An 11,759-nucleotide genomic window follows, 5' to 3' on the forward strand; every position below is an offset into this window, starting at 1 on the left:
ATGATTAAAGGGAAAAAAAAAAACCATGATGAAACATTCCTATCAAAACAGCTAAAGTAAAAAATAACTATCAAGTGTTCATGAGAATAAGGAAAACATTACCACCTCACAACCTGCTAATGGGAATACAAAATGGTACAGCCACTCTGGAAAATAATTTGGCCATTTCTTTTTAAAAAACATTTACTGTAGAAAAAGCAAGAGAATTTCAGAAAAACATCTACTTCTGCTTCATTTATTACACTGAGGCCTTTGACTGTGTAGATCACAACAAACTGTGGAAAATTCTTTAAGAGATGGGAATACCAGACCACCTTACCTGCCTCCTGAGAAATCTATATGCAGATCAAGAACAGTTAGAACCAGACATGGAACAACAGACTGGTTCCAAATAGGAAAAGGAGTACGTCAATGCTGTATACTGTCACCCTGTTTATTTAACTTATATGAAGAGTACATCATGTGAAATGCCAGGCTGGATTAAGCACAAGCTGGAATCAAGATTTCCAGGAGAAATATCAATAACCTCAGATAACAGATGACACCACCGTTATGGCAGAAAGTGAAGAGGAACTGAAGAGCCTCTTGATGAAAGTGAAAGAGGAGAGTGAAAAAGTTGGCTTAAAACTCAACATTCAAAAAACTAGGATCATGGCATCTGGTCCCATCACTTCATGGCAAACAGATGGGGAAACAATAGAAACAGTGACAAACTTTATTTTCTTGGGCTCCAAAATCACTGCAGATGGTGACTGCAGCCATGAAATTAAAAGACACTTGCTCCTTGGAAGAAAAGTTATCACCAACCTAGACAGCATATTAAAAAGCAGAGACATTACTTTGTCAACAAAGGTCTGTCTAGTCTAAGTTATGGTTTTTCCAGTGGTCATGTATGGATATGAGAATTGGACTATAAAGAAAGCTGAGCACCAAAGAACTGATGCTTTTGAACTATGGTGTTGGAGAAGACTTTTGAGAGTCCCTTGGTTTGCAAGGAGATCAAACCAGTCAATCCTAAAGGAAATCAGTCCTGAATATTCATTGGAAGGACTGATGCTGAAGCTGAAACTCCAATACTTGTGAAGAACTGACTCATTTGAAAAGACCCTGATGCTGGGAAAGACTGAAGGCAGGAGGAGACGGGGATGACAGAGGATATGACATTGGATGGCATCACCAAGTCAATGGACATGAGTGTGAGCAAGCTCTGGGAGTTGGTGATGGACAGGGAGGCCTGGTGTGCCCATTGGGTTGAAAAGAGTCAGACACGACTGACTGACTGAACTGAACTGAAACATATACTTACCATTCAACCCAGTAGCAATAATACTCCTGGGTATTTATCCCAGTGAAATTAAAATTGCATAAAAGCTGGTACACAATTGTTCATAACAGCTTTATTTATGATAACCAAAAAAAACCTAGAAATAATCAAAATATTCCTAATGAGTAAATAGCTATACAAACTATGGTACATAAATACCAGGGAATAGGATGACTCTGTAATAAAAAAGGAACAAACTGCTATACGCAACAACTTGGAGGATCAAGAAAGTTAAGACAACTGAAAAAATCAAATTCCCCAAAGTCAAAACCTGTATGATTCCATCAAAATGGCAAAACCATAGAGATGGAGAACAGATTAGTGGTTGCCAGGGCTTAGAGATGGTAGGGGTATGAGGGGGGTTGCATGTGCAGTGGTTGTGGGGAGCTGGGTGTAATTTATACAAGAAAAGCATGATGGAGAACTTTGTGGTGATGAAATAGTTCTATATCTTGATAGGAGTGGTGATTACATAAATCTGCAAACGTACTAAAATGGTACAAAATTATACACATATTGTACCAAGTCAAATTCCTGGGTTTGATACTGTACTCTAATTATTTACATTGGGATAAAACTGGGTATGGAGTACAAGGGGATTTCTCTGTACTACCTTTGCAACTTCACGTTGCAATGTATAATTATTTAAAAACAAAATGTAAAAACACAACTATTAGATGATACGCAATAAATGATTTCTTGGGGGAACAGACACCCATCTATTAAATGTGTGACTTGAAGAAAATCAGTCCGTTTGCTCTGTAATTTTTTTTTTTTGGTTTTGAAGAGAAATAGGTTTTAAAAACACTGCTGGTGTTTACAGTCAAGAAATTATTTCAGTATACTATTGGCCTAATATAAAAGCAGACTGCTTTGCTTATGAAAAGGTATTAAACAGTTAAAATATTTAAAATGTATCTAAATTTGACTGTATATTGTCTTCCTTCAGAGATTAAATTGATTCCCTAATTAACAGTGAGTACATCTAAATACTTATAAACCTAATTCTAAGAAATACATCTCTTCAAGCTACTTCATACACTAAGATTTCATTTTTGATATGTAAAACATTTGCAATACCAACAAAAGGGAAGTAAAATGAACTTGAAATAATTCCTCAAAAACAAAGATTATATAGTTCTACATGTTTAAGATATTTCAATACAGCAAAAAACATACAAATACACACATCCTTCAACTAGCCAATGTTTTAATACACAATATTAATTACTTTATAAAAAGTGCTTTCATGATCTGTTACCACCTAAAATAATACATCATACAATTTTCAAATATGTGTTCTTTGACTTCTAACCTCTGCTCTTCTTTAGAATTACCTGTGAGGGGGAGAAAATGAAGATTTACATTATACCTAGGGCAAATAAAACACAATTACTCAACAAAAAGTTTAACAGTCCTATGTGTATAATATGCAAGTCTCTGAATCCATAAAAACCCAATTTGGAATGTGATTAGGGAATCTTTTGCCTTATAAATTGTCTTAGACTTCTCTAAAATAGTCTAATTCTCTTTGAGAATATGAAACATGCCTAGATTCTCAAAATCTAGTTTTATAATAGTCACTTCTAGATGTGAATTTCTTCAATTGTGCCAAAAGTGTCCAGATTAATGGCTCCCAACTTGAGGTTTATAGAAAATTTAGTAATTAAGGGAGTTAAGATATGTTCTAAAACTTGAAAATCCTATTATAAACCAGGAATGTAACAACCATAAAGCAATACAAATTCATCCAAACACCAAATTTCCTCTATTTAGGGTGGAATTATATCAGAGACCAAGGCCAGTCATCTCAAGCTGAAAAGCTTGTTACGTAGATAATTTTCACAACACGAAGCCCAGAAGAAAAAGTAAACAAAATGAAATCTTAAGTTGTAAAGGACAAAGAACATTAGAGACCAGAATATATATATACCAAAAAAATTCTTTTAAAGAACTTACCTTCTTTTAGGTAAGCCTACTTATAATTCACTAATAAAAGCAAACCAATCCTAAATTTAAGATACATAGACTCCTCATGTTCTTAAGCCTTGCTTTACCTGCAGAAAACACTTACATTGACTTTAACAGTCCAGAAACTAGTGGAAATGTTTATAATTGTAAGAGAATTTAAAGCCCCTTAAAAAATGCCAGGGCATGCCATTTCTAGACTCTCACGTAAGTCAGCAAGTAGATTTATACCCTAGGCCAGTACTTCTCTGTTCTACAAGATGTAGACTGCAAAATAAAATACTATGTACTCAAATTCATTTACAAAATTCTAAGTATATTATACACCCAAATTTACAAAAAGGTAAGTTAAACAGAGTTCAACAAATTACTGGTGTATTTCTCATAACTTTTGATAACTAAATATATAATATATATTATAACTATAACTATATATAAGGTAACTTCTCATAACTTTACATAACTATAGTTATATAAAAATGTTTACATTGTAGGGAGCTGGATAAAAGGTACAGTGGAAATAGTATAGTATTTTTGTACCTCTCATGGGTCTATAATTAGTTCAAAACATTTAAATGTTAAATAAAAAATACTTATAAAGAGGTAAACTATAAAAAATAAGTCTCTCTCTCACATCATCCCCCAGTGAACCATGTGCCAATTTCTTGCATATTCTTACAGAAATGAGCTCTCTATACATAACGTTGTAACTATTCAGGGAGGTATAATATAGTAGGTTATATCAACTTATTTGACCCCGAAGCCTTTCCTGTTGGGGCATCTATTAACATCGAGTGAAAATAATCTTGGGAACATTTAAGTGAAAATAATCTTGGGGATGTATATGGAAAAAAATTCTGCCTTAAGTTATCACACTCTATATTATATAGAAGTATCACTAAGAAGCAATCTTCTCTGCTTATGTAAGCAATTTGATTTAGAAGTCACTCAACTCAAAATAAATTTAGAAAAATTATTAGGTAAACTTAAAATGGTCAAGAAGAAAAGTTTTCATAAATTTTAAGGTAATAATGTTACTACAAATCACACAGATTAGCAGTCAAACATTCGTTTTCCTCTAAAGCAATAAAGCAATGGCCATGAATCTTTCCACCAGAAATCCATACTATACATAATAAAGAAAACCTAACTCTGTAATTAAAACTCATGAAAAGCTAAGCATCAACTCAGTCAAGGAAACTGAATAAGGAATCTAAATCAGGCAGAGGTGACGAACTAGGTGGTATTCTAAGGTAACTGTGCTCAAGAAAAGAATTTCAGATCTCACCTTTGCTGCAGCCAGTACATGCTCCTTTTTAATGACTCCACACTTACTCCCACAAGCATTTATCCGTGACTCTTCTGCTAATCGATGAACAAAGAGTAAACAGTTCAGATGCACCTGTAAAAGAGAAAATTCAAAACAATTTTTAAACTCAAACATTGATATTTTGAAATAATGACTTTTAAAAAGAAGACCCCAATTTTAATGCTGCACTATTTACTACTGTGATTCAATCACTTAACTTTTATTTAAGGTAACACAGAATTCAGTTTAATATAGGTCCATCTTAAAATTTCATTAAAAAAAGACTTAGTTACTACAATACAGGAAACAAGGACGTGTAAAGCTGACCAAAGGCCATAGACAATAGTATTACTCTAAAGGATCATTATATCAAAACTTAGGTAGGACTCTAATAAGAACAAATATTTCTGTTTTCCATTCCAACTAAAGTTAAGTTTCCAATGTAATTTAAAATCCCCCCTAAGAAAAACATATCAACTACTGTATTTAAGGCTAATCATCTCTCATTCTACAATCCAAGGTATAAAATTTTTTAAGAAGATATTTAATTTAAAATGTCTAATAAAAAAATTTAATAATTGAAATTTTAAAAAGTTTATTCAATTGAAAAGAGTAGATACAAAGGTCAAGTTACTTGTCATACAACAACATGAGAATAATCATATCTACTATTAATAATTTTTAAATTTCTTTTAAAATAGCCTAGATAAAATAAGCAGAGAGTACAAAATTCAAAACTGCACAAGTAACTAGAGTTATATATTAGCATTGTGGGAAGCTGCAGAAAACGAATGGCAATTCTGTACTATTTTTGCCACTTCTTGTGAACCTACAGTTATCTCAAAATTAACATATAAAGCAAAAAAATCTATAAAGATAAACCAACAAAAGTAAACCTCTCTTCAACATCATTCCGTAGTCAACTCTGATTGCCAGTTTCTTGCATACTCTTACAGAAACAACTTCTACATATATGTAAAAAATATATATGTATCATAAGATACGTGTATATACATATGTATCTTTATTTAACCCCATTTGAATGTGCACATTTTGCTAAATATATTACTCAAAGTTCACACTAGTCAATCAAAAAGTGCTACTCATTCTATATGCATATACCTTGAAAACAGTTAAGTGAGTGAAGTCGCACAGTCGTGTCCGATTCTTTCTGACCCCGTGGACTGTAGCCCACCAGGCTCTGCCGTCCATGGGATTCTCCAGGCAAGAATACTGGAGTGGGTTGCCATTTCCTTCTCCAGGGGATCTTCCCAACCCAGGGATCGAACCCGGGTCTCCCGCATTGCAGGCAGACGCTTTAACCGCTGAGCTACCAGGGAAGACCCGAAAACAGTTAAAGTAGAGCACAAAACCCAATTAAGTGAGAATGTATCCTAAAAATTCCCACCAAATAAAATATGTCTCATCTCTTAAAAAAAAAAAAAAAGCAAGACTAAAGTGAGCTGCTGTCCTATTTCAATTCTCCACTAGTATTGAGTCTAGTGCTCTTGTATTTAAGTTATTGGTAATACTCCATCCTTTGTTTCTGCCAGGTGCCTGAAGGCACTACCAATTCAGGTTCAATTAAACAGTATCTTTAACATATAACTTCTTTGGTCATTTACTTAAAGGTACACATTCTTTGGGCTTCCCTGGTAGCTCAGTTGGTAAAGAAATCCATCTACAATGAAGGAGGCCTGGATTCGATTTCTGGGTTGGGAAGATCCCCTGGAGAAGGGAACAGCAGCCCATACCAATATTCTTGCCTGGAGAATTCCATGAACAGATGAGCCTGGCGGGCTATGGTCCATGGCATCGCAAAGAGTTAGACAAAACTGGGCAACTAACACTTTCTTTCACTTTTACACATTCTTTGTAGTGAGATCAATTAATACACAACACTTAACTCTCCCCCCACAATTCACTAAATGCTAAATAACTAAGTAATGTGGTCCTTTCAATTATTACTTATTATTATTACACAGCAGAAATCTTTAGTGGATTGTTATGTTTAGGAATGTTTTAGTGATAAGTGGGGAAAGTAGAGTAGTAGGGGATTTAAACTGAACATGATAGAGAACCTTTGGAAGGAGATATTCTTTTGGTCTTCTTTATTGTAAGAACTCTGAGGTAAATCACCCAATTGATTCTTTACACTATACCATGTCATTCAAAATATGTTTAAACTTCCTATGATATACCATTTCCTTTTGCAACAAAAACATTCCATAATATGGCACAGTTTCCTCCATTAATCTTCATTCTCTACTTCTAAACCTAAATAGCTTCCAGATACCCTCAGGATAAACTCCAAATTCCTTAATACTAAACCTCATTTGACTAGGTTTTTACAATTCCATCTCACGTTTTCCAGCTTCTAGTTCTATGCTAGGCCTTCTGAATTTCTTTCAGTATTCAAATACAATTTTGCCTACTGCCACGCTACTGGTTTATACTGAAAAGACAAGTCCTCCCAATACATAAGGTTAGATGGATCTATGGTACCCCGAACTTCTTATAACTGTACATACACATACATTAGGCAGCAACTTCTCACCTCTCTTCTTCAATGTAAGGGCAAAACCATGTCTACCTTCCCAGACATTGTATCCCAGTGAACTTTAGCCTGTGGCCCAATATGCAGTTAAGCAGTCAATAATTATCACTACATGAGCAAAAAAGCCATCCATATCTCCCCAAATTAGGCAAAACAAAATTTTTAGGCAATCCCAAATAAACCACATTCTGTTTTGAGACTTGAGTCCTTTACTCTTCATGGGCATGAAATATAGACACTGAATTAATACTACTTTTTTTTTAACATCAGAATTTTTTTTTTTTAAACAACCTATTTCTCTGTCATAAAACAGTTAACTGGTGCCACTCAAGTGCACTAAAGTTTAAATTAAAATGGTCAGAAAAAAGCAAATTTTAAGGTTTCAGGTAGACAGTCAACTTTGGAAAAGGTAAGCCATTCCATTAAGAACTTACTTTGGGAAAATTTAAAAATTAGCTTCCTTGAAAGGTAAGCCAAAAGATAATTTACAAAGAAATATCCATTTGACTAAAAGACTGGGCCAATATGACTTCCTCCCCACTTTCTCGTAGCACTTTTTTGAGTTTTACATAAACCATAAGTACTCAGATATTTGCACAGTATCCCTTAGCGATAAATCTAAAAACTAACTCAGCCACAAGAAAGCTGAACAATCTGAGATTAACATATGCTCCCCAGTACTGGCCCAGGAGAGAGGGTATGGGGAGGGAGGAGGGAGGAGGGTTCAGGATGGGGAACACAGGTATACCTGTGGCGGATTCATTTCGATATTTGGCAAAACTAATACAATATTGTAAAGTTTAAAAATAAAATAAAACAACAACAAAAAGCCAGTGCAGGAGAACTATAACATAACACAAGGAAGTTATGAATAAAATGTTAGAAATACCAATCCACATATAGTTACATCACTCTCAAATTGTACACTCAGAATGTTCAAGGAATAAACACAAGGAATACAAAAAGTTCCCAATTCAAAGTTCCCAGTCAGACGGGAGAACAAAACCCATAAGAAACTAAAGACAAATGTGTGACAGTAGATGATAAATGGAAGATAAGATAGACCGTTTCTAAGATGATGAAGACTTCACTGAGTAAGAGGCATCTGAACTCAATTTTGAAAGAACTGGTGTTTGCCAAGCAGAGTGGAATGAGGACATCTTCATGCAGAAGCATCATCTTACGCAAAGACAGCAGAGATTAGTTTTGTGTTAAGACAATGGGAGACACAAAAGGAGATATGCATGGTTCCTTCTCCTCAAGAAGCTGTGTACCACACTGGGAAACAACACTGACACACAAAACTCTTAAGAGAACACTGTCAGGGTCCCAGTAGCTAAGCTGTATGATATAAATGCTATGGCTATCAAAATTTAGAGAAAAAGAAATAAAAACAGATTGCCTCAATTGTAGAGAAGTTTATGGATGATGTGGGACACCTGCTGGGTAAGATTATTAAGTGCCAATGGTAAGCAGAAAACCCTAAGTAAAGAAACCAGAGTGATGCACGACATACATAAGACTGTGAAGGAGAAATAACAAAAGCCAAAGATAAGCATACAATCTAGGGACAGACAGTGGCCAAAAGAACTTCCTTTCCCCTACCACTGCAAATGCTTAGAATTTCACCTCCCATCCTTTCCTGTACCACCTGGATCTGACTCCACAACAGAGCCCACCTGTCCATGGGTCACTTTGGGGCAGGCAAGTGTGAATGTGGGAGGAATCTGACTACTTGAGAAATTTCTGGCCAAAAATTTGCACCAACTTGTAATCTCCTTCCCCTCCATTTAGAACCCCAACACCAGTGGAAACTTCACGATTAATAACTTAAAATTCTTTTGAAAATCAATTTCACTTTCATACAGCTCACTTGTGTCACCTTAATCACTACCTTCGGGGAAGGAAGGTAATAAAATAGTATGTATTGTCTTTTCATACAGAGTCTAAGCAAGGAACCAAAAAGAAGGACAGGAGATATTAGAAAGGCCACTTTTATAAAAAACAAAATTTAAAAAGTAGTTCTGGCTTCAGAGAAAGGAAAAGTGAGGACAATTCTATAGTAATCTAGCAAAAGTAGAGATCCTAAAATCACAGGCGGCAGTAGAGAACTAGCAGAGGCTACAGAGAAAAGAGATGGGGAGGTGAGCGAGAAAAAAAACAACGTAGCTTAGGAACAGATTATTGCATTCCAAAGACACTCTCCATGTCATATATCCCTATTATCCACAATTCTTTATCCTTGATCTCCTGGAAATTAGATGCCCACCTGTAGTGGTTCCTTTACTCCAAGAGCTCTTATAACAAACCACAGGAGGTGCCTCCTACGGTACAAACCCAGGGCAAGTGTTCATTCTGTTAGAGGGATAATATATTCCAGGCATTAAACATAAAAGCCCTCAATTTATTTCAAAACAGAAATATTAGAGTGGTTTGAATGTGAGCATTTTTTATTAGGTGAGCATTATGCAGTAGTTACTACGAGTCAGGTAAAATTTTAACGGTTGGCTTGAAAACTAAACTAATAGGTGTTCTCCCTGTCTAGGAAAACGAATTCACACTTGGGAGCATACTACTTACAAGCTTTTGGATCAGTGTTCTTTAGTAAGTAAACTGAAGCGGAAGAAACGGCAATGTATTTAATAAGGTAAAGGGAAGGCGAAGGAAAGAAGACCAGGAGAAATGCACTTTTGAAAAGCATGTCAGAAATGCCTTTTACAGTTTAACTACTATGAAAGTAACCCACCCTGAATTTCAAAATCTATTTTTAAAAAACTCTATCTTCGAACCTTCACAAATTTCACTAAGCACAGTATAAGTACCAGACTGTGCCCCTGAAGAGTGATATTTAAAAACTAAAAGCAGTTAGTTTATTCCTTAAACTTAAGCTAAAAGGCTTCCGTTAAAAAAAAAAAAAAAAGTCAGGATATCTACATTTCAGCGGGCCCCAAAACAACTTAGCGTCGGGAATACTAACAGGCCCAGGTTTTGCTGTGAATGCCTCAAACCTAGGCCTCAAAAGAGCTAGATTGGCTGTTACTATTCAGTCGCTAAATCATGTTCGACCCCATGAACTGCAGCACACCAGGCTTCCCTGTCCTTCCTTATTCTCCCTGAGTTTGCTCCAGCTCATGTTTATTGAGTCAGTGATGCCAGCCAACCATCTCATCCTCTGTTGCCCTCTTCTCCTCTTGCCCTCAGTCTTTCCCAGCATCAGAGTCTTTACCAATGAGTGGACTCTTCGCATCGGGGTGTCAAAGTATTGGAGCTTTAGCAGACTGGCTGGAGGGGCGGCGAAATACAGGCTGGGGGGTTTATTTCCCCGATCTATCCCCGCCCCACTGCCAGTCTATGAAGGGACAAAATCTCACCAGTAGGTCGCTACTCGTCTCCAAACGAAGGTGAGGCTTCTGTCGTTTGAAAATGCGCTTTAGAAAGCCGCGAGGAGCCTTGCGCCTTATCATCTTCCTCTGCGAGACCGTGGTGGAGAGCGCCATTCTCACCCTCGAGTTTTGGCAGCAGCCGCCTCAACTTCCTGGGTCTTCCCTGCGCAGCACTGAAGCTCACGCCAGCGAGTACACCAAGAACCCCGACTCAGACGCTCCCACAGGCCCCGAGACCCCGGCCGGAACGTTTGAATCTGCCGCCACAGAGCGCGCCCGGCGCCCGGTAGTGACGTTAGGGGCGCGCAAACCCGCCCCTTGGCGCCCGGATGTTGGTGGAACACACCCTTGGTGGGCGTTCCATGACGTCACAGATGGGGAGGGTTGCGGGTTTCACCTTAAGTAGCTGTTGGAAGCGATTTCTCCGGTGTGCCATAAAGATGTTGGAAATTTGTGGAAAATGCTGGTATGCTAAGGCAGTCACGCTTACTGTCCCAGCTTTCACTCTCTACTGAGCCTAAGACCAATGAACGAAAAAGTAGATGAATAGAAGTTTGTCATGTTTTATCAGGCTTCTTAAAGAACCAATGCCTTCTTAACAGGGCTTGATTTTCTAATATTAGCAGCTACTATTTTTCACTTTTACATAATTTTATCTGGGTCTTACCTTAAGTCTTTTCATGAGTCAAGCTTTTGTTTACAAATGCTGCTGTCTTTAATTTTAAGCCCTCTCTGCTTAACCTTGCGATAACTTATGGCGTAGTTTAAATGCTACCTCTTTGAAATCTTTATTTGCAAGCCGTTAACTCTTCCATTTTCCGTGCCACCCCTGTAAGTTCTCAGACTTCATCCCACAGCACCTGAAGCACCATCCACTGGTTTCTTGGTTTAATAGATCTGGATATGCCTGCGCTTAGTCTCTTCAGTCCTGTCTGACTATTTAGGACCCTGTGGACTGTAGCCCACCAGGTTACTCTGTCCGTGAGATTCTCTAGGCAAGAATACTGAAATAGGTTGCCCTGCCCTCCTCCAGGGTATCTTCCCCACCCAGGGATCTAACAGGTCTATTGCCTCTCCTGCAACGGCAGGCTGTTTCTTTACCACTCGCACCACCTCAGTCAGTCAGTCAGTTCAGTCGCTTAGTAGTCTCTGACTCTTTGCGACCCCATGAATCGCAGCATGCCAGGCCTCCCTGTCCATCACCAACTTCCGGAGTTC

At 37.2% G+C, this 11,759-nt stretch overlaps 1 protein-coding gene across 1 annotated transcript; it reads right to left on the minus strand.

Moving 5' to 3' along the window:
• Nucleotides 1-1,360: 1,360 nt before the first annotated feature.
• CENPW (centromere protein W) lies at nt 1,361-10,841 on the minus strand. The gene is made up of 3 exons (XM_005890128.3): nt 10,530-10,841; nt 4,581-4,694; nt 1,361-2,661 (listed from the first exon to the last, which is right to left on the minus strand). Exons 1-3 carry the CDS (start codon nt 10,653-10,655, stop codon nt 2,635-2,637), a joined length of 267 nt encoding a protein of 88 aa, XP_005890190.1. The 5' UTR covers nt 10,656-10,841; the 3' UTR covers nt 1,361-2,634.
• Nucleotides 10,842-11,759: the final 918 nt, after the last annotated feature.

This window comes from Bos mutus, chromosome 9 (assembly GCF_027580195.1).
Source record: "Bos mutus isolate GX-2022 chromosome 9, NWIPB_WYAK_1.1, whole genome shotgun sequence".
In the NCBI taxonomy this organism is placed as follows: Eukaryota; Metazoa; Chordata; class Mammalia; order Artiodactyla; family Bovidae; genus Bos; species Bos mutus.

What these genes read in the sequence shown, in the direction of transcription:
- CENPW (XM_005890128.3), bottom strand. Translation starts at nt 10,655, where the DNA reads ATGGCGCTCTCCACCACGGTCTCGCAGAGGAAGATGATAAGGCGCAAG. An exon ending in AGACGAGTAGCGACCTACTG is followed by an intron (nt 4,695 to 10,529) that starts GTGAGATTTTGT and finishes TCTCTTTTACAG; the next exon opens with GTGCATCTGAACTGTTTACT. An exon ending in ATGTACTGGCTGCAGCAAAG is followed by an intron (nt 2,662 to 4,580) that starts GTGAGATCTGAA and finishes TCCCCCTCACAG; the next exon opens with GTAATTCTAAAGAAGAGCAG.